The following is a 24,641-nucleotide window of genomic DNA, read 5'->3' as shown; positions in this document are numbered from 1 at the left end:
GCACGGCGTTGTTGTGTTGACGTTGCTAATGCCGCTCGTAGGACGTCATCAGAGTATTTTGAGGCGATGCAATACGATCCCACAGCGAGATGAATAAATCTAAATGCATATTGAACAGTGTCAACAAACTCCACCTTCTTGCTTTAAGGGCTGGCTCACCCATTCAAGAGGAGTTCTTTTGAGAAGGACCTCGTTTAGTCTACATAAACTTCAACACGGTATTCTCATTTACTGCTTCTCCTTGATCAGATCCTCAAACAAGATCCACGTACCGGCAGAGGTGCCTGAGATCATCAATACATTCACCTAAAAGGACAACTACAGTTACATGTGATTCTCATTCAAACAGAACAACCAAAGGTGATTGGTTGAAGCATGCGGCAAGACCTCGTCCCGCTGCCATCGTTTACTCAGTTGTATTTAAGCCGTAATTATCGTTCAAGGTCTCCAAAAGAAGATCATTTTCCAAGGGAAAGCCTGAAGGTGAGCGAACACTATGAGAAGAAAGTAACAAAACCCACGTAATGTCCTTACAGTTATACCAGACGGAGGAAACAATGCCTAGACGTTGCTAGTGTTTATAAAACATATTCAAACAGAGGATTAATATTACATTGAACGTGCAGAGGAATTAGCTGGAGAAAACAGTTTCCAAACGGAGAATCATTTTGGGATCAATCATGGAACGAAACTGGCAGTGTGTGCTGCTCCTGTTGGCAAGCGTGGTTCATGTGTCTCGATGTGCTGCCTGTCCTGCAGAGTGTTCTGTATGTGGGACAGATGCCGGGACAGGGGACATCATATCTGTAGAGTGTACCGGTTATAGCCCCATCAACCTGGATGCATCTATTAAAGTCGCCAAACTTTCAGATTTTGCTTTGCGAAGCACGGAGTTGACTGTAAACTATTTTCAAGGAAAAGCAAATCTTGAATATGTTCAGTTGAAAAACTTTGGAATTGAGACTCTGGCTTCTGATGTCTTCGTGGACAACACAGCTTTGACAACGCTGGATCTGAGTGTGAACAACATTGTCACAATCACCACGACCACATTCACCAGTTCTCCATCTCTCACAGAACTCATCCTGGACAGCAACGCTCTAACAACCGTAGACGACAACGCGTTTAGCACAATAAGCGGGTTACAGAAACTCAGTTTGGCTAATAATAACATTTCCAACCTGAGTGATAATGTATTGTATGGTTTAAGAAACCTGAAACAGTTGGATCTGTCTAACAATAAACTCACTTCTATCAGCAGTATTGCCTTGTCGATGGCTAGTACATTAACGTCACTGGACTTGTCGGGCAACTACATTTCGTCTTTGGGTGCACTCCAGTTCAATAACCTTATATCTCTCTCAGTACTCAGTATTCAGAAGAATGACATATCGAGCATTAGTGGTGATGCTTTCAATGGCACATCCATAGCATATCTGGACATCTCCGACAACAACATTCATGCCGTACCGTTTAACTCCCTTTCAGCTATCAAAGATACGTTAAACACTCTCAAATTAGCCGGTAATACAATATCAAGAATTGATGAATCCAAACTCATAGGATACACACTAGACATTCTTGACTTTAGCAACAACTCTCTGTCATCACTGGGACCTCTTGTGTTCGATGGTGCAGTCATCAATGTGACCAACCTTGAAAATAACAACATTGAATCCTTCTCAGCTGATCTATTGACTTTTCTTTCTCAGTCGTCCAGTGTTTATCTGTCTGGCAATCCCTGGTTGTGTGACTGTGATACAATGTGGCTGACTCAATCAGTTCGCGATGCACCCTACAAGTTCCTCTCTGAGAATGCATCCGATCCAGTTTGTGCAAGTCCCTCCAAGTATGTTGGTACCAGCCTACAAACAGTTGCCCGAAATCTGGAGGAAGAATGTTTGACAACAACACCACCAACAACAGTTGAGACCACCACATTACCAACATGTCCTCTTGAATGTTCGAACTGTGAAACAGATCCAGTATCTGGTCAGATTGTGAAGGTGGTATGTTCAGGCATTTCACCAAGGGCCCTGCCTAATACTCTGAAAGAAATGATCCTATCTGACTATCAAGTGCGATCGGGGGCCCTTGACACAATTCTCTTTGCTGGCAAAGTCCTTTTGGAAAGAGTGGAACTCAAGAACTTTGGTATTGAATCCCTGGCGTCAGACGTGTTTTCAGATAATACCAATTTGACAGTTTTACGTCTAGAACAAAATCCAATGTCTACTCTTACATCAAGCATGTTTGCCAGTGTTTCCAATCTACAGGAACTGTATTTGAACAACAACAGCATCACATCTGTTCCTGACGACGTCTTCTCGAGTTTAGGAAATTTGAAGAAGCTGGGCCTTGCAGGGAACCTACTGAACACGATATCTGAGAATGCATTCCGACGTCTGAATAGTCTCCAAAGCCTGGACGTCTCTGATAATCAACTGAGACGTGTCAACCCAACCCCACTACAAAATATTCTTAGTGTGAGAAGCCTGAATTTCACTGGTAATAACATAGCTTCACTCAACGTTGGTGACTTGGCAAATCTGGCAAATTTGCAGACTTTGTATCTGTCAGAAAACCAAATTGATCATGTTGACGCTGATGTATTTCGGGGTATGCCGTTAGAAGAACTCGACATGAACACTAATATTCTTTCAGCAGTACCCTCTTCAATTCGGGATGTCTCATCCACACTGAAAATCTTAAACCTGAGCAAGAATCGTATACAAAATATTGCAGCTGGAGAACTGAATAATTTGAATCTTGATCTACTTGACCTGAGCAACAACTCTTTAACATCATTCGACACTCCTATGATTGGAAATTCAAATATTAATGTGACTAGCCTTGAAAATAACAACATTGAATCCTTCTCAGCTGATCTATTGACGTTTCTTTCTAAGTCGTCCAGTGTTTATCTGTCTGGCAATCCCTGGTTGTGTGACTGTGATACAATGTGGCTGACCCAATCAGTTCGCGATGCACCCTACAAGTTCCTCTCTGAGAATGCATCCGATCCAGTTTGTGCAAGTCCCTCCAAGTATGTTGGTACCAGCCTACACTCAGTTGCCCGAAATCTGGAGGAAGAATGTTTGACAACAACACCACCAACAACAGTTGAGACCACCACATTACCAACATGTCCTCTTGAATGTTCGAACTGTGAAACGGATCCAGTATCTGGTCAGATTGTGAAGGTGGTATGTTCAGGCATTTCACCAAGGGCCCTGCCTAATACTCTGAAAGAAATGATCCTATCTGACTATCAAGTGCGATCGGGGGCCCTTGACACAATTCTCTTTGCTGGCAAAGTCCTTTTGGAAAGAGTGGAACTCAAGAACTTTGGTATTGAATCCCTGGCGTCAGACGTGTTTTCAGATAATACCAATTTGACAGTTTTACGTCTAGAACAAAATCCAATGTCTACTCTTACATCAAGCATGTTTGCCAGTGTTTCCAATCTACAGGAACTGTATTTGAACAACAACAGCATCACATCTGTTCCTGACGACGTCTTCTCGAGTTTAGGAAATTTGAAGAAGCTGGGCCTTGCAGGGAACCTACTGAACACGATATCTGAGAATGCATTCCGACGTCTGAATAGTCTCCAAAGCCTGGACGTCTCTGACAATCAACTGAGACGTGTCAACCCAACCCCACTACAAAATATTCTTAGTGTGAGAAGCCTGAATTTCACTGGTAACAACATAGCTTCACTCAACGTTGGTGACTTGGCAAATCTGGCAAATTTGCAGACTTTGTATCTGTCAGAAAACCAAATTGATCATGTTGACGCTGATGTATTTCGGGGTATGCCGTTAGAAGAACTCGACATGAACACTAATGTTCTTTCAGCAGTACCCTCTTCAATTCGGGATGTCTCATCCACACTGAAAATCTTAAACCTGAGCAAGAATCGTATACAAAATATTGCAGCTGGAGAACTGAATAATTTGAATCTTGATCTACTGGACCTGAGCAACAACTCTTTAACATCATTCGACACTCCTATGATTGGAAATTCAAATATTAATGTGACTAGCCTTGAAAATAACAACATTGAATCCTTCTCAGCTGATCTATTGACGTTTCTTTCTAAGTCGTCCAGTGTTTATCTGTCTGGCAATCCCTGGTTGTGTGACTGTGATACAATGTGGCTGACCCAATCAGTTCGCGATGCACCCTACAAGTTCCTCTCTGAGAATGCATCCGATCCAGTTTGTGCAAGTCCCTCCAAGTATGTTGGTACCAGCCTACAAACAGTTGCCCGAAATCTGGAGGAAGAATGTTTGACAACAACACCACCAACAACAGTTGAGACCACCACATTACCAACATGTCCTCTTGAATGTTCGAACTGTGAAACGGATCCAGTATCTGGTCAGATTGTGAAGGTGGTATGTTCAGGCATTTCACCAAGGGCCCTGCCTAATACTCTGAAAGAAATGATCCTATCTGACTATCAAGTGCGATCGGGGGCCCTTGACACAATTCTCTTTGCTGGCAAAGTCCTTTTGGAAAGAGTGGAACTCAAGAACTTTGGTATTGAATCCCTGGCGTCAGACGTGTTTTCAGATAATACCAATTTGACAGTTTTACGTCTAGAACAAAATCCAATGTCTACTCTTACATCAAGCATGTTTGCCAGTGTTTCCAATCTACAGGAACTGTATTTGAACAACAACAGCATCACATCTGTTCCTGACGACGTCTTCTCGAGTTTAGGAAATTTGAAGAAGCTGGGCCTTGCAGGGAACCTACTGAACACGATATCTGAGAATGCATTCCGACGTCTGAATAGTCTCCAAAGCCTGGACGTCTCTGACAATCAACTGAGACGTGTCAACCCAACCCCACTACAAAATATTCTTAGTGTGAGAAGCCTGAATTTCACTGGTAACAACATAGCTTCACTCAACGTTGGTGACTTGGCAAATCTGGCAAATTTGCAGACTTTGTATCTGTCAGAAAACCAAATTGATCATGTTGACGCTGATGTATTTCGGGGTATGCCGTTAGAAGAACTCGACATGAACACTAATATTCTTTCAGCAGTACCCTCTTCAATTCGGGATGTCTCATCCACACTGAAAATCTTAAACCTGAGCAAGAATCGTATACAAAATATTGCAGCTGGAGAACTGAATAATTTGAATCTTGATCTACTTGACCTGAGCAACAACTCTTTAACATCATTCGACACTCCTATGATTGGAAATTCAAATATTAATGTGACTAGCCTTGAAAATAACAACATTGAATCCTTCTCAGCTGATCTATTGACGTTTCTTTCTAAGTCGTCCAGTGTTTATCTGTCTGGCAATCCCTGGTTGTGTGACTGTGATACAATGTGGCTGACCCAATCAGTTCGCGATGCACCCTACAAGTTCCTCTCTGAGAATGCATCCGATCCAGTTTGTGCAAGTCCCTCCAAGTATGTTGGTACCAGCCTACAAACAGTTGCCCGAAATCTGGAGGAAGAATGTTTGACAACAACACCACCAACAACAGTTGAGACCACCACATTACCAACATGTCCTCTTGAATGTTCGAACTGTGAAACGGATCCAGTATCTGGTCAGATTGTGAAGGTGGTATGTTCAGGCATTTCACCAAGGGCCCTGCCTAATACTCTGAAAGAAATGATCCTATCTGACTATCAAGTGCGATCGGGGGCCCTTGACACAATTCTCTTTGCTGGCAAAGTCCTTTTGGAAAGAGTGGAACTCAAGAACTTTGGTATTGAATCCCTGGCGTCAGACGTGTTTTCAGATAATACCAATTTGACAGTTTTACGTCTAGAACAAAATCCAATGTCTACTCTTACATCAAGCATGTTTGCCAGTGTTTCCAATCTACAGGAACTGTATTTGAACAACAACAGCATCACATCTGTTCCTGACGACGTCTTCTCGAGTTTAGGAAATTTGAAGAAGCTGGGCCTTGCAGGGAACCTACTGAACACGATATCTGAGAATGCATTCCGACGTCTGAATAGTCTCCAAAGCCTGGACGTCTCTGACAATCAACTGAGACGTGTCAACCCAACCCCACTACAAAATATTCTTAGTGTGAGAAGCCTGAATTTCACTGGTAATAACATAGCTTCACTCAACGTTGGTGACTTGGCAAATCTGGCAAATTTGCAGACTTTGTATCTGTCAGAAAACCAAATTGATCATGTTGACGCTGATGTATTACGGGGTATGCCGTTAGAAGAACTCGACATGAACACTAATATTCTTTCAGCAGTACCCTCTTCAATTCGGGATGTCTCATCCACACTGAAAATCTTAAACCTGAGCAAGAATCGTATACAAAGTATTGCAGCTGGAGAACTGAATAATTTGAATCTTGATCTACTTGACCTGAGCAACAACTCTTTAACATCATTCGACACTTCTATGATTGGAAATTCAAATATTAATGTGACTACCCTTGAAAATAACAACATTGAATCCTTCTCAGCTGATCTATTGACTTTTCTTTCTCAGTCGTCCAGTGTTTATCTGTCTGGCAATCCCTGGTTGTGTGACTGTGATACAATGTGGCTGACTCAATCAGTTCGCGATGCACCCTACAAGTTTCTCTTTGAGAATGCATCCGATCCAGTTTGTGCAAGTCCCTCCAAGTATGTTGGTACCAGCTTACAAACAGTTGCCCGAAATCTGGAGGAAGAATGTTTGACAACAACACCACCAACAACAGTTGAGACCACCACATTACCAACATGTCCTCTTGAATGTTCGAAATGTGAAACGGATCCAGTATCTGGTCAGATTGTGAAGGTGGTATGTTCAGGCATTTCACCAGTGGTAGTGCCAAACACAGTACAGGAAATGACTTTGTCTGATTACGTGATCCGAGGTGGAATAATGGATGGCAGTTTCTTAGCAAACAAAGGAAACTTAAAGTCTGTCACACTTACGAACTATGGAATAACATCATTTGCTACAGGAACATTTAGGGATACCCCCCTCTTACAGAGAGTTACAGTTTCCAATAGCAATTTGGCAGTCATACCAGAGAATGTCTTCGAAAACATGACTTCATTGCAACAAGTGAGTCTTACTGGAAACAGGCTGACTGAACTATCCTTCAGCACGTTGACAAATCTCAGTAGTTTAATGTTTCTAGATCTATCCAACAATTCCTTTACATCGTTTGATTCATCATCTATGGCGACTGCCACTTCTCTACAGGGGTTGAGTCTTGCACAGAATAAACTCACTTCCCTGACGTCCCAAATGTTTAGCAGCCTACAAAGTTTACAGATACTGATTTTGTTTGACAACCAAATATCACAAATATCTGACCAAGCGTTCGCTGACACCCCACTCATACAACTGAATCTAGCAAACAATAACTTGACATCCTTCCCATCCAGAGCTTTGAATTCTGTGTCAAACAGCCTTCGGATTATAGATATTGCTGACAACATGATATCCCAACTTGAAAACTTTGTATGTCCTGGTCTTGAATTATCTGAACTCATCCTGGCTGGAAATCGTATTTCGACCATTGACGATAATGCCTTTGTAAATTGTACAGTTGGCATCACTGATCTGGAGGCTAACAGCTTAACCACTGTATCACCATTTTTCAAAGACTTTGTGTTACGAAGTGATAGTGTGTATATCAGTGAAAATCCCTGGGTGTGTGACTGCAACAGTGCCTGGTTTGCTGAGTTTATACGCGATATAGGATCTGTGAAATATAAACGATTTACCGACGCCCCAGATCCTGACTGTGGATCCCCAAGTGACTTTGAGCGAACCTATTTGAAGGACGCAGCCGGAAGGCTTGAGGTACTATGTCAGTCAACAACGATTCTCCCGTCCACTGATCACCTAACATCTGATGTCTTTATGCCTTCTTCCATAGTACTGGCAGCATCAAGTGCCGAAGTTACACACCTGTCTGTATCTAACACCGAATCGATGATGATGTCAGATCTAGCATACAGTGCTGGAAGTCAAACTGACGTGTTATCAATTTCTGTTTCAACGCATCCTAACATTGTGGTTTCTCTAGGATCATTAGATATGTCACAATCAACGCACAATCCTTCGTCCAAGGACGAATCGTCAATACAGCCATCAGATGTTCTCCTGCACACTTCAGATTCAATCATCCATTCGGTCTCGAAAACTGGTTTCTGGAATACTGTATCTGCAGGTTCTCAATCTGTTCTGCCATCTCATGCAACTCCACCACTGTCAGCAGTTGTCTCGTCCTCTGGAACCGCCTATCTCCTGGATATGTCTGTTGCGGTTCAGTCGTCTCTGTCAATGTATGAACCAAACACACCTGCCAGTAACTTGCACATGTGCTCCAAACTGGGGGACTGCGTGGATACTTCCCAGATGACGTTTCCTCTGTCTATCAGCATTTCAGACAATATACCTGTTCAGAGCAGATCACAGTCAGTAAGTGACAGTCATAACCCACCATCTCTGATGCCACCCAGTGATGTTTCATCTGTATATAATCCTAGAGACTCTAGCCAGATAATCATTCCCTCGCAGACAGCAAGTGACAGTGCAGTATCTCAGATTTCACAAGCACAAGCTAGTTATGTGTCATCATTATATAATCCTGGAGACTCTAGCCAGACTTCATCTCAGATTCTACTAGCACCACCCAGTGACGTTTCATCTGTATATAATCCCAGTGACTCAGTGCAGATGATCCTTCCGTCACAGACAGCAAGTGACATTGTGGCATCTCAGATTTCACTAGGACCACCCATTGATGTTTCATCTGTATATCATCCGAGAGACTCTAGCCAGATAATCCGTCCCTCGCAGGCAGCAAGTGACAGTGCAGCATCGCAGATTTCACTAGGACCACCCAGTGATGTTTCATCTGTATATAATCCGAGAGACTCTGGCCAGATGATCCTTTTCCCACAGACAGTAAGTGACAGTTCAGCATCTCAGATTCTATTAGCATCACTCAGTGATGTTTCATCTGTATATAATCCCAGTGACTCTAACCAGATTATCCTTCCGTCACAGACAGCAAGTGATAGTGTGGCATCTCAGATTTCACTAGGACCACCCAGTGATGTTTCATCTGTATATCACCCGAGAGACTCTAGCCAGATGCCACCGTCAGCAAGTGACAATCCGACACTTCTTGTTTCACTTAGACCATACAACGATGTTTCTTCCGTGTATTCTCCAAGGATCTCTAGCGGTGAGGCCATCTATCCATCATCAAATTACTTCTCGGGACCTTCACAAGTTAGTCCAACATTAACAGGTACCACAGTGTCCTTGTCACTGTCACACAACGGAGAATCTGGCATGCAAACGAACGCTCTCTCTTCTACAGAGGCACCAGGGTCTGCGGGCCAAAACTCAGCTACGATCACAACGGAATTTCCATTAGCTCCAATGACAACAATGGATGCATTTGGGACCCATTCATCTTCTCCAGTGACCACTACTGCACCAGATACAACATCCACCGATTCTATCATAACAGACAAAACTGTCACATCCACTGTAAAGGATACAACTGGTTCAACCACTACTACAGACACAGCAGCCGACTCGACAACTACATCAGACACAGCATCCGGTATAACAACTACATCGGACACAGCATCCGGTATAAAAACTACATCAGACACAGCAACCGGAACGACAACTACATCAGACACGGCAGCGGGTATAACAACTACATCAGACACAGCAACCAGTATAACAACTACATCAGACACAGCAACCGGAACGACAACTACATCAGACACAGCATCCGGTATAAAAACTACATCAGACACAGCAACCGGAACGACAACTACATCAGACACGGCAGCGGGTATAACAACTACATCAGACACAGCAACCAGTATAACAACTACATCAGACACAGCAACCGGAACGACAACTACATCAGACACAGCATCCGGTATAAAAACTACATCAGACACAGCAACCGGAACGACAACTATATCAGAGACGGCAGCGGGTACACCAACTACATCAGACACAGCAACCGGAACGACAACTACATCAGACACGGCAGCGGGTACAACAACTACATCAGACACAGCATCCGGTATAAAAACTACATCAGACACAGCAACCGGAACGACAACTATATCAGAGACGGCAGCGGGTACACCAACTACATCAGACACAGCAACCGGAACGACAACTACAGCAGACACGGCAGCGGGTACAACTACATCAGACACAGAATCCGGTATAACAACTACATCAGACACAGCAACCGGAACGACAACTACATCAGACACAGCAAGCGGAACGACAACTACATCAGACACGGCAGCGGGTACAACTACATCAGACACAGAATCCGGTATAACAACTACGTCAGACACAGCAACCGGAAGGACGACTACAGCAGACACAGCAACCGGTGAAACCATGACAACGGATACAACAACTTCAGGTGATACATCAGCTGCGACCACAGAGAAAACATCCAACGGTCCACCCAGTACTGAAAGCGCTTCCAACTCTCAAGCGGCCACCATTGCCGGAGCAGTTACAGGAACCGTGGCGCTCATCACGGTGTGTGGTGCTGTAATATGGAAGTTCAAACTGGGGAGTAAATTGTGTCCTAAATCCACAGCAACGACTTCAAGTGTCCCTTCAGGTCCCTCCCAGCCTCCTACAACTACACAACCCCCGGCAGCCCAGTCGTCTACTACTAACAGCACTGGCGGGAACAACAATGGCGGTCCTCAAAATAAACCAGCAAACAAACTTAACGACATGCCGGAAGTCGAGGTATAACATTGTCATTCCGACAGACATGTCATGAGATATGTCATGAACAGTACATTTTGGGTTTTAAGTAGTTGGATATAACAAAACCACTAAAATATTCCGAAATTATTTTAAATTCCACCGCAGCAGTTTATTAGTTAGAATCGAGAATAGTAACAAGTGTCACGTGACTGGTTCATGTTACGAAAGTATTTTTATGATATAATACACCCCCTTATTTCAAGTGTTTACAAACAAAAAAATGGGAATGAGTTCTGATGTGTATTTTGGCATTGGACCTCATGTCAATACAGTGTCATGTAACATGTTTTAATTACCACCCGGTGTAATATGAAGTAATATTTCCACTGTTTTTTATCGACATATTGGTGCAATGCACGTATATCAATCCGTCCAACGTACATCGCTGTGTGTAGACAAGACAACTGTCTCTTGTTTGAGTGAGCGTAATCGGAAAAGTGCAAAAATATCAAAAAGATTTTCGCATTTAGAAATTCGTGTTTTTATAAAAAATATATTCAGAAATTACTGGTTTACTGAAAAAGAAGATTGTATTGTTGAGAACTGCATGCTTTTTTTCATCAAAGATGTGTTTAAACAGTGACCGTTTTGTTGAAAAATAGAAATTTCATTATTTACAACTACATTTTTTATGGAATGTATGTTTAACATGTGACTTTTACTGTAAAGAATATTTTTTTATCTAGAGCTTAGAGCTTTGTTTTGTTTATTATTTTGGTTTGTTTTTTTGGGGTTTTTTTAAGGAAAAAATATCAAATATACGATCCAAAATTCAATGTTAGTAATTTCCCATTTTCCCCTCATAGTAAATAGTCTTCATTGTCTCAGTTTGTTTTTCCGAATTTTTGGGTGAGGTTTTTTAAAAAGATTTTCACAAAGTCTCATCAAATGATGGTAGTTGTTTTTCACATCAGAAAACTATATTAATTATATACCTCTCTGTGATGAGTGACCGTTGTGTTGATATAGAGTGAAACCCTGCTTATCCGTACGATATCGATTCCATGGAACACTGAGTGAATATTGTTTGACGTCACATCAACAATTATGCAGCTATTCGCTACGAGAAATGTCTTTTGAATAAAATTCAGCAATTCAGTTTTTTCGCAAGCCATTATTACTGGTGAAAGTCCTATGACTATGCATATAAATTGAATTAGCAATAGAATTCATCTGGAATACTAAATGTATGGATTAACAGGGTTTGTTGTCTCTGTAATGTCTACCGGTGTTGAATATTACCTAGTCTTGGAATTGGGATTTTCCCCAGGTCATTCCATTGTTTGTAGTAAACCATTAATGTTGATTGTTTCTCACGTAAATGATATAATCACAACGTCGCTTATTATGAAAACAACGTTTATATTTAACAAGAAACATTTATGCTAATTCTGAGCGCTTCGTCAGGTCACTGAGAGGTTAGGAGAATATTATCTTATTGTTTGTATATCCTCTTTGTCACGTACATTAGATTCCAAAGGTGGCTACAGACTTTGATAAATGATATATTTATTGCCATTCTTTTATCAGCCCCATGTCGAGTAGTTCTTGAAATTTTCGTCCTTTAAAATTTCAATATTTGTCATTTTAAGTGTACTAACAGTGAATACTGACGATACTGACATTAGCTGAACTGTCCGTGTTGATGGATGGATCAATGTTACAAAACAATGTCCGGTGTGCAGACGACCTCATAGTCCAGATTCGAGGTGTCGGATTAAAAGACTTTCTGTTTTGTTTACCAATATTTATGCTATTAACTATATTGATGCATTTTACTCATATTTACGCTATTCACCTGTGATAAACCCCACCTGTGATATATTGTTCGTATATTTTTATACACCTTTTTTCATCTGTTCATCGTTCGTATTTCTGTACAGGACATACCTGGCCCTACAGAATACCTGTATAAGATGAAGCCCTCTTGCTCTAAGAAGCTGGTTTTGAAATGACATGACAATTTACTATTTTCAAGCTTGTAACTTGAACACTGACATATACTTTACAATCGATATACAGTCAAAAACCCGTGTGTCGAACTACGCTTGTCTCGAAGTAACATCTTGGCCCCTGAGTAGCCCTCATCATTTTGCGGTTGCGGAACTAAGATAACTCGATGCAATTACGGAGAACATTCCACCTTCGACACAACAATCTATGATACATACCGACTCAGAAAAGCGACCACATTGTTCATGCCCCTCTACACCTGTGATATAAAGTGAAACACCGTTATGTCGAATATTCATATGTGTAACATACTGTTGTCTCGAAGAGAAAGCCTGGATTCTAGGTATTCCACATTTAGTTATCATGCAGTTGTGTCGAACATCGGATACCTCAAAGCAATTAAGGAGGTCATACCACCTTCGACACAGCGGTTTTCGACTGTACATGGAATCTACTTGATACATATCACTTCAGAGAAATGACCACTCTTTCATGCCCACCCCGCACCTGGAATGTATCTTTCGCGAAAAGAACGATATTTTCCAAATGCATAGAATGAATTTCTTATACTTCTTGTTATTGACAAAATCCCATTTCGGATTAAATATCTAGTGGCAGCATATAAATATCTTGAATACAATGCTTGGTTGTGTTTTGTATTTACCGGAGCCATAGTCTTTCGTTGCCAGGGAGACTGACACCCTGGCACAAGGACAATATTTGTCGAAGCTTTCAACATCTGTTAAAAAGTGCTCTGTATATTCATTGCTCGTCAGTTCGATAATATACGGAAGCCTTGCAAGGCCATTTGCAAGTATGTTGAAATGTCACGACAGTATTCGTTCGTTTGCGATTAAATCCCGAGCACTGATACATTACAGTTATATGGTTTAAATCTGTAAATAATCGAGCCTGGACAAGACAATCCATTGATCAACAAAGTGGGCAAAGATATACACAATGGGGATACGGTGACATGCATCAACCAAGTGAGCGAGCCTGACCACCCAACGTAGCTAGTCGCCTCTTATGACAAACATAGCTTGCTGAAGACCGTCTTCATTCGTTCCAAGACACTATGTTGAAAGTTCAAGATAGCGCACAGACATGACCCTACATCCGTAAATTCTTTCTTTATAAACATATCTCAAAAACGAAAGTTTAACATATCTCAAAAACGAAAGTTTAATATTTCAGGGTAGTAACTTGAAAACAAGTTTATATCTTGAAATTTCAACAAAGCATATTTAACGTTGAATTTTACATGGAGACATTTCAACATAGTGATGTCTTCAAATTTAAAACAGTTTTGTCTTCAAAAGTATCATTAATGTCTTCAAATTAAAACATCCTTCATTGTTGTGAACATAATATCTTCAAATTCCAAAATAGAGGTATCTTCGAACTTCAGCAACAAAACATTTTAAAAACCCAAATGATCCTGACAGACTTCCGTATTAATCTTAATGCGCGTTATTACGAGTAAGTTATGTCAACAAACCAAACTGGAGCACATGAAAAATACAACCTCGATCTGATAAGTGACTTGACTGATATGAATGAGTTGGATACTCTCATTACGTTCAAGGAGTGAAGGGCTGGGATATTGCTATAATCGTCAAGTTCTAAATCACAGCAGCCATCTATTATCAAAAAACGGAGTAGAAAAGGCGTTCAGCAACCCATGCTTGCCATAAAAGGCGACCCAGCTTGTCGTAAGAGGCGACTAACGGGATCGGGTAGTCAGGCTCGCTGACTTGGTTGACACATGTCATCGGTTCCCAATTGAGTAGATCGATGCACATGTTGTTGATCACTGGATTGTCTGGTCCAGACTCGATTATTTACAGACCGCCGCCATATAGCTGGAATATTGCGGCGTAAAACCAAACTCACTCACTCAAAAAACGTTTGAAGGGTGAAATTGACTTGCAAATTGTGAATATTAAACAGAAGTTCATACCAGAAAACGACAGTTGTTTGTGTTCAATTATAACGCACTTGAACCTTTACCATTATTAAATGTGTCGCAAATTAAATCTGGCCATTGTTTGTTCGGTTCCAATTTAATGTATTCTCTGATAAGTTCAACATCATGGCGTTCTGGCAGACTGGGACCTTTATCTAAGAGAACACACCCTTACCTATCCAAGCTGTTTGCTAGTTTTTCCTCTTTGGTAATCTACAATAGGAGTATGACTTCGACTCAGAAAGTCTTGTAGCTCGCATCAACGTGGACATTTTATGCTCGCTTCATTGACCTAAAACTACCAGAAAAGTGTATCACGTTCATAGTTCGTTGATAAATAAATTTCATTATCGTTCTGTGCTTCCCAACAAACGTGCCTTCTGCGTTATGTGAGTGAGTGAGTGAGCGAGTGAGTGAGTGAGTTTAGTTTTCCAGTATGAACAACGGGTAAAACCAGACGTGTTGTGAAATGGGGTTTGAATTAAGGAAGTACTTATGAACAGTTCGTCCAGCTGGTTTTGTAGTGCTAGCTCACCAACATACAACGGCACATGTAAACATGAATATCCTGTTAAGACACTTAACACTGACTCTGAGCCGACCAGTCCATGTTGTATCCATTAACTGCGAGCGCCAGACAGGAGCCGACAAGTACCATATTTCAACGGATCGAGACCGCGACCTTCCGCTCTCCGGACGAACACTCTCTCCACTACACCACAGGGGCGGTCGGAAAAGCAGAAATGGGCTTCAAACAGTGTACCCTTGTGGGTAATCAAAGCCGGGTCTTCGGTGTGACTCTTTAACCACAACGCTACCCCGCCACTCTGCCGTACTATGTAGCAGGACGTCGAGAGTAATCCCATTCATGACAATCTTATTTACGTCAGAAAGCACCTGGTTGGACCTCCCTTCTTTCTTACCGTCAGTTTTGTTGACGTTTTCAGCAGGACGGCTTACGGCCTTATTACATTGAGCGTTAGCGTTGAGTTTAACGCACGGCAGTCCTGCAGTTAACAGTTGTCCTAAATTGTACATTGTAAGAAGGGGTGTTACTTCACTTGTTCGACCTTTGTCGATCCAGGTCAGCTGTGATCATCATCAGCTCAATCTTGTCCTATGCAGCGACTAATGGGATCGGGGTCAGGCCCCGTCGGCAGGTGCCATTGCATCTCGGTTTGGCCAAATCTCGTATATATACAGAGTTAAATTTCCTCTCACGGAAATTGCCATCAACTAATTTCACAGCACATATCTTACATAATTACTTCTCACACAAATCACAAAGATCCACTATACTACATAACCTTCAAACACTTCCATCACCTAGCAACATCCAATGAGCAAAATTATCTCTGGTCAAGTATCGATTATTTACAGAGTACCACCCTAAAGCTGGAATAGTGATGTGTGCAGTGTAAACAACATACACCCAAACAAAAACAAAAACATATTTTATGGCCGCTTCTGTGACTAACCAACTTATTTGTTGTTGAGTAACAAATCATAGCGAGTCGTCCATGTCCTTCCCTGAACATCTTTGATCATGCTATGTCTTATCCTCAAACAAAATACACAAATACATAAAAGAAAGACCGAAGAAGAAAAATAAAACAAAACAGAATCGTAAATGTACCATAAATATGAAAAACCGACGGTGTTCTGATATTCATACAGATTGAATACCATATATGCACTTCTAATGTCCTCATGCAGCGAGAATCTGGCTTCAAAATACCGAAACCGCGAGGAATCGCAGAAACACCGCCACGTAGGATGGTGCCTGTCATGATTCCTCCACGTGCTCGGTATGTATACCACCTGCATGAAGACATGATGGGTTTTCATTTGATTAAGTCAAAGAGACAGCCTGTTAAAGGCTTAGTCTCATGTGAGTATCAAGTTATAAAATCATAGGAAACGGTAGGTTTCCAGTCACCTAAAATGTTTTCTCCTTATGTTTGCGACTACCGTAAACTTGATCTTGAACGAGACCTCGTCTGTTGCTGCTCTCTTCTCCCCGAACATGTCCCTGAAACTGAAGGTGAGTCGTGAATTTAACACTCTTTCTCAGGATATGTGCACAGTTACTTAAAAAAACCATGTCGTTTCCATGTGCAGTATATTTTCCAGAAAATGCTTGATTAGAACGTTGCAATATATTATTGATTTAATTTAAAATTGAAGTAGCAGCATAAAAATTAGCCCTTGCATCACACTTTGCAGTCCGTATTGTGAGAAATACCGGTACCCCAACTGAGGAAGAACTTTGTTGAATTAGGTCAACAGGAGATGGTAATGATTGGTGTATTGACCACACGTTAATGTGGTGACATGATGAGTTGTGGAAACCAAAACATGTGTCTAATGACACAGACATGACCTATTTAGACAGCCTATAAAAAGGCATACTGCTATGTCTTTCACTAAAAACTGAAATGTTTTATGTCACTGGTTTTTACGTTTCGGACTAAACTTCAGCTGACGTTCAGTTCTAACTGTAGTGAACATCTGTAATAAATGAAAACAAAACCTTTCATTTGACATGGTGTCTTTACATACTTTCTTTTTAGCTGTAACCGAATGACTAAGGGTGTATCTTACGTTATGGACTTTCTGAAAAATGGAGAAAATAAACATGAGTCAAATCATATCATGGGTTGGTTAGGTGCTAATAATGCCAGCAAATGGAGATATCATACGAGAATCACGTGATGAAGGAAAGCATAACGTAATATGAATCTGTAATCTTGAGGAAATCCTTAATGCTGCATCATGTCATCGTTCCATTTGCAATTTGTCGTTATCAGATGGAATTTCGAAGGCACTTGGGTGTAGTTCATGCTGAAAGATGATGTGATGCCAAATGTTTCTTCCAGGAACACAAGTGTTTTTATATCGTAAAATACAAGATTCAAAACGTAATATACAATCAACCTACTTCCACCATTATTAGATAATGTACTGCTGACAATGTTTGGGACAGTGAAGTTTTTAATTCTAAGAGTCTATGAATATGTCTACTTGATTATATATGAATACAACTTGGAAAGTTTACACATTTAGTTGATTAAATCCCAGTTATCAATCATATATAAATCCAATTTTTGGACAACGATAAGAAGAAATTAGGTTTGAACTGGATGTTAAAAATTCGTAAACGTAGTTTACAAATACGTGACCTTTGCACCATGCAACTTACAGCATCTTTTAAGAAGTGTCGATTTTATCGAAATACAAGTTTGCAATTGTGCACATACATTGAGAATGAGTGTTAAGCGGTCTGTTTCAGTATCTGAGCTGTTTGAGGAGTTCAGTGAGTCCTGTACATATGAAATCACCTGATGGAACTATGAATGTCGTAAATACCAATACTCGTCTAATGCTTTACCAAAGAATATGACTCAAAACATGCAAACACACGAATCATATAACCGATTTTAGATATGGGCTTACATATAGGGCATCAGATTATCCTGCTAAATTAAAGATACGAAAACATGCCCGGTACCCGAATAAGGCCGCAAACATAAATGAGGTAACATATGTAAAACATACCTGATGATTAAAGTATGTGATAATATCACTGTTCCTCAAAAAGAACTTTTCCATGGTAAAGGGATTAAGGAAAAGAGAAACGGCGCGGACACTAGACCACGACTAAACTGGTTTTACACACCAGTGACACTATGCACCAAGAAAACAATTGCCCATGACATCATCGAACACGAAATTCTGCCCGATCCCATTATTAAACAAAACGCCACCCAATAATTTAATCTAACAACAAAACTTTCCTCCAATCCCTTACAACGAGCTTCAAGAGCTCCATGATCAATGAACACAGAAGTCACCCAATTACATTAAAGATCAAAACCATCGAACACAACACAGCCTATCATCAAACTGCATAAACTGTCCAAATTCCACAACTAATTTCAAAACATAGATCTCACGCCATTACATCTAACAAAATTCACTAAATTCCACTATTCAGCTAAATAAATTTCAGGCATGGTCACTTCCATCACCTAGCAATGTCCAGTGACCTAAATCGCTCCAGGTAATGATACTACAAAGTCACTTCCGCAAAGGCCAACAACGGTCATTGTGTTAATGCGTGCGACATAGTATTTGTTTACACAACGCTTATTGTAATATCTCATGTTCTTTGCTTGAGTCTCGTGTTTGTCCCTTCAGCATTAATCCTCAAGTAATGTTGAATATACATGCTGAAAAAGTATTTGCTTAGCTCTCCAGCATTCCACCAAATTAAAAGTCTCATTGACTTTTTCGACGCATACTAAAAGCTGGCAGTTAGATTATGATTTAGAAATGAACGGTGGCGGTTCTTCAGTCGATTAAATCCTCCTTTGTCTTTCATACCTCGAGCAGAATGCCATTGTCTTTCATGTGACAAAGTAAGCAGTGTTTTTTTGTTCGTGGCTGGTGAGACGCAGATATGAACAAGCTCGGTCTGATGTTTGTCGTTCTAACTTACAGATCCTCCGCTGGTCAGCTGGGGTATGTACACATGTATGATGACGTCAAATACCTTGTTATATTTCTTTATAAACGTGAAATATTTGGTCAAACGAATTGAAAGCAAAGTTGTTGTGATTCAATCATTTTACCTGTTGATTTAATGTTTGAAGTAACAACCAGTCTGCGGAAACTATATATTTATTTCTTATTTTTTTGTTTACTGGTATGCATCCATATGGTTTCATTAGACATACGCAACTGTACGGGAAAGAGGTTACTTAGCAATATATCAGCAGTAAATACTAATTACATACTTACTGCATTCTGTTATCTGTTACATCGATTAAAATGAAAACATTTACGTTAACACGTTCGTTTGTTTGAATAGACTGAATAGGGAAGCCATAAAGCAGGTGTCTTACACTCGGATTCAAAGAGACGTATAAACGAGGCAATTTGATGTGGAACGAGAGAACAAATATTATGTGAAACACATTTGGCAGAACCCAAGAGATTAGCAAATAAGTATTTTAGTGTTGGATCAAACTTCTGTTACTTATGCAAACTAACATGCGAAGATCCGGGTTTGAATTGATCTTCAGCTACCCATGCGTGTCCTAACAGATGACACACGGTATCTGGTGGACAGACACATTTCATCGTATCCCAGTTGCGTACAGGGATGATCATACTGTTAGACACTGGGTTGCCTGTTTCAGAGTCGATTATTTACAGACCGCCTCTATATACACATACTGAAATATTTTGAGTGCGGTCAGACGAACAAGAACAAAAAGACGAACTTACTTATTCAAAATAACTACGAATTTGTTTCTCTGGACAGAGTGGTTGAGCAGCAGGTTTACCATGAGGTGTTGCAGTTGGACCTGAGTGTGATTACCACTCATCGTATCTCGGAACTCACGTCAAGGACATCGATTACCTGTGCTCGAGCATGTTGCAACACCGACAACTGCGCTCTGTTCAACATCAACTCCAACGATGGTCTATGTCTCCTCTTCTCCACGTCCTTTTCATCTGGATTTAATAGAAACATTCCAGTTGGAGGCAGACTGTACTGGCGGGTGTCAGGTAATGAATAGACGTCTTCATAAGTTCTTTGGCGGAGGTAATCCTAGTAGTTTAAGCGTCCGCTCGTCACGCTCGATTCCCAACATGTGTGAAGCCCATTTTGTATATTGCTGGGATATTGCTAAAAGCGGCGTAAAAATAAACTCACTAACAGAATCACTTAAAAGTTCAAAACTGGCATTCACGCGCAAAGCTAAATTAATAAATTTCAAGTGAGTTACTTCATGTCCCAAACATACACATATAGAACAAAGTGTGTTGCTAATGGATAATGTGGTTCATGGACGTACAGACCGTACACTAAAACATTACACATTACGTTGCGCATGGTGCACCTTTCAGTCAAAAGTAGCAAGATAAGATCATCACGCCTTGTTTTAACAGAGCCATCCGTATTGGAGCTTCTTGCATTCACAGTTGTAAAGGTAACGTTGTCTCATTGACTTCTTCACACTCGTGTGCACAGGATTAGGCAACCTGTGCTATTGCTGTACCAGCATGGCACATTCTGTTGAGGACGACGTCTCCCAGAGACGAAGACGTCTCCGTGTATGATAGGCTGAAGTGAAGGAATGTCTGTGGCGTTACTGCCCGCATTTTGCAAGAATGTTTTGTCAAAACAGCTGTGTAAGGTTTCAGATGGTGCGGTTGGAATTGGAAGCCTGGGCCATGGGTAGCCATGAATGGCACCAGCTCCTGGAAAGGGACCTTGATGCTCTTATATAAAAAAGCCTTAGTGCTAAGGCCTTCTTAGGTCAGTGTCAACGTATGAGAGCTACGGCCACGTTAGCGCTAAGATCGCTTTGCACAACAGCACCTTCATCACGATATCCCGCCGCACCTGTGGCAAAATCTCAGCAATATCACGACAGGGGACATCGGAAATGGTCTTCACACATTATGCCTGATAGCCAGAAAGTACTATCTCATGATACAACACACACACACGCGCGCGCACGTACACACAAACGCACAAGCACACGCACAAGGACACGCACACACACGTACATACATACATACATACATACATACATACATACATACATACATACATACATACATACATACATACATACATACATACATACATACATACATACATATATAATAACCTTGACCTTATAGTAACCTTTTTAGAGTTTATATTGGCCTAGGATAATTATAATACCTAGAATTGTTGTCGGGGAATTAGCTTGGGACCGCACACCTTCAAAATAGAGAAGCATCAATTAGTGGCCAGTCTTTATTCGGTGCATTTCATGAGTGAAGTACCCCGAATAAAGGCCGTTATATATACCACCGATGCTCTCAGAGTTCGTGATATGGACGCAAGTTCAACTGAGTAATCCTTAAACAATACTTACAAATGTTACTAATCTACACTGCTGCCTATCTGAATTTTGAGATTACCAGCGTAGCTTCAAAGACTTGAGAATGCAGAAATGACTAAAATTATCTAACAATTTTCTCGGCCAGTGTGTTATCATAGAGTAATCTTTACCTTTTCTCTCTGGACATGTATTCTTAACGATTAGTACATAACGCTTATCAAGTAACTTAGTAATTAAGACGAGCGCATATCTCACTGACGGATTCTGACCATGTCTGTAATCTTAAAGCTTAACACACAATGCTAATTATCTTATAACCTGGAAAATGAAGATCACCAATAACAGATACAGCGTTCAGTATTTTTGTTTTTGAGTAAAAATATACAAGCTGGGTTGTTTAGTTCTATTCTATAAACTCAGAAATATGTATGTAAGACCGAGGAAAATATGGCGTATTTTAGAACTATGATACATACATACATACATACATACATACATACATACATACATACATACATACATACATACATACATACATACATACATACATACATACATACATACATACATATGTATGTTTGAGTTGTCATTTCTAACTGTCTCTTACAGACAAATGCCCCATCGCTGAAGGCTACATGGCGTTTGACAATCCACCCGCATGCTACAGACTTTCTCGAGACAGGAAGACGCAGACGGATGCTAAAGTTGATTGTGAGAGTGACGGAGGTCACCTGGCTGTTCTGGAAGACCTAGACAAGCGGCAACAAGTGATGGAAGCAACTGCTGTCTTTAGAGGTGAGTGATGACAAAGCTGAATGTGGAGGTGACGGACACTTTGCTGCTCTCGAAGACCTATACATTGCCAACATCAGAACTTAGTCCCAATAATATATAAAATATTTCCCCCAAAATTGTGGTATTTTTCAAGTGAGTGTAAACAGTGAGCCGTTTCACAACAAGTTAAACTGTGATGACAATATCTGAAGCTGCTTAACAAAAATATAATGAAATGATAAAAAAATATAATGACATTCTAAAACTACTGGTAGATATCTTGCAAAGAACAAAGTCTCAAAAGGAGAACGAAATATTCTGTGAGACAAAGCGCACGTTAAAAGATTAAATTCTGCGGTCTAGGGGCTGAATTTCATATACATGTACTTCATACCATTCAACATATTGTGAATTATTCACTTTTAAAACTACAGATATTCATGAATCTGCGATGTCGCAACTTATGTAATAATTATCTATTGGCCTATGTTTATTTGGGGTAGCGTTACCGGCTAAAGTATTCGCTCTTCAAGCCAAACAACCGTTTTCAATTCCCCTCTTGGGTACATTGCCTGACGCCATTTCTGTGTCCCAAATTTCTGGTGCTTGGAGAATAGGTAAACGGCTCACTCACTCTTGACCTTAAACTTTCATGCATTTCTTGTTTTTATTTGCAGGCACAAAACGAGTGCCGATTGACCTCAACTTTCATGTTTGTTTGCATTTCTTTTAATTATTTGCAGGGACAGAGCGCGTGCGTATTGACCTTAATTTTCATGTATGCCTGCATGCTTTACAATATATTTGCAGACCCAGAGCATGTGTCTATTGACCTTAAACGTTCTTACATGTTTGCATTTCTTTTCAAGATTTGCAGGCACAGGGCACGTTTTTGTCTTAAACTGCTATACATGTTTGCATTTCTTCCTTTTATTTGCAGAGACAGAGTGTGTATTGGTTGGCCTCGACGACCTTGACACAGTGGGAACCCATGTATGGGCCGATGGAAGGGATCTCAGCAACAAGTTCTGGAAAGGAGGACACCCACACTTTGGGACACGCTGTGTGGTTCTGTGTCAGTTGGGGATCCAAAGCCATATCTGTGACAGTTCGTCGTACTACATGTGTCAGATTGACCTGCTACCGTGATGATACTGTGATTCCTGGAGGCCATTTTTCTCCAGAAAATGAAAATAATTTAGATGTAATTTGCACACTCTCAGACTTTCCTGACACCTGAGATAAGAAATTGGTCCATGCAACCATGTGACATTAGACGACTATGAGATCTTAATGCTATGCACGGGACTGCAGTAATGAAAGATTGCAATGTTCACTCCACTTCTTACCCAGTTTACTCCGCAAGCAGAGATACTTATCAACAGTTTTTACAAATCTGGAATCAAATAATCACCTAGTGATGTTAGGGAGGCGTGCTAGCCTAGTGGTTAAACCGTTTGTTCGTCACCGAATTCAATTCCCCACTTGGGTACAGTGTGTGAAGCCCATTTGTGGCGTCCCCTGCTGTGATAGTACTGTAATATTGCTAAAAGCGGCGTAAAACTGTACCACCCATGTTACCTCTGTAAACAGAATGAGTATTTGACAATGGAACTGTTCTTTAGTAAACCAACAGTACGGGTTTGTTACTTGTACAGGATATATGAAGGTGGGCTAATTCTGACTTTTAGGGTTTAATATGAGCATTGTGCACTCATTGGCGACACATATCGACTAACACTGGGACGTCGGAACCATTTGTAGAATGACATCAAATACAACGATTAATACATAACAGAAATCCAAGCTCTGTAGCTGGTCAGCTTACTAAAGGCAACGTTTCACCACCGTTATCATTTGCGGTGTTAGCACATGCACCAAGCGTCGCAGTCATTGCCATCAAAATGCTGACCAGCCATACAACTTGGTTTTCCTTCATCTCTACATTTCTAAGACGCCTCTCAAAGTATGTATGTAATATAAACATATAAATCCTTTGGTACCGTATTTTGTATCTGTTTATATTCCACAGAAGGTTACCCTACGTTCACACAGATGAAAATCATCATGAGTTAATATGACTCTAATTGGAATATATTCTTTCTTTAAGGAACTTGGACTATGTTTCGAAAACCTTATCCCATTTGTGAAACCTTTGTAGTAGTATTGATGATACCTTAAAAACATGAAGTTTAGAAAGCGGAAGACACTCCAGTGACGAAAGATGAGTAACTAGCTGTCGTA

General features: G+C 40.7%; 1 protein-coding gene across 1 annotated transcript; it reads left to right on the top strand.

Annotated features, from left to right (window-relative positions):
* The first annotated feature begins 680 nt into the window (after positions 1-680).
* LOC137296557 (serine-rich adhesin for platelets-like) lies at positions 681-23,546 on the top strand. Its single transcript, XM_067828363.1, has 6 exons — positions 681-10,278; positions 10,444-10,772; positions 16,432-16,523; positions 20,045-20,292; positions 22,233-22,418; positions 23,338-23,546. Exons 1-6 carry the CDS (start codon positions 681-683, stop codon positions 23,544-23,546), a joined length of 10,662 nt encoding a protein of 3,553 aa, XP_067684464.1.
* The last annotated feature ends 1,095 nt before the right edge of the window (positions 23,547-24,641 follow it).

This window comes from Haliotis asinina, chromosome 9 (genome assembly GCF_037392515.1).
Source record: "Haliotis asinina isolate JCU_RB_2024 chromosome 9, JCU_Hal_asi_v2, whole genome shotgun sequence".
NCBI classification, from domain to species: Eukaryota; Metazoa; Mollusca; class Gastropoda; order Lepetellida; family Haliotidae; genus Haliotis; species Haliotis asinina.
Note: the sequence above shows the minus strand (reverse complement) of the source record. Positions and strands in the feature narration are given on the sequence as shown.

Coding starts and splice junctions, on each gene's coding strand:
- LOC137296557 (XM_067828363.1), top strand. CDS start 681: ATGGAACGAAACTGGCAGTGTGTGCTGCTCCTGTTGGCAAGCGTGGTT. Junction 10,279..10,443: donor AACTACATCAGACACAGCAA/GCGGAACGACAA, acceptor GTGATACATCAG/CTGCGACCACAGAGAAAACA. Junction 16,524..20,044: donor ATGATTCCTCCACGTGCTCG/GTATGTATACCA, acceptor TTCTCTGGACAG/AGTGGTTGAGCAGCAGGTTT.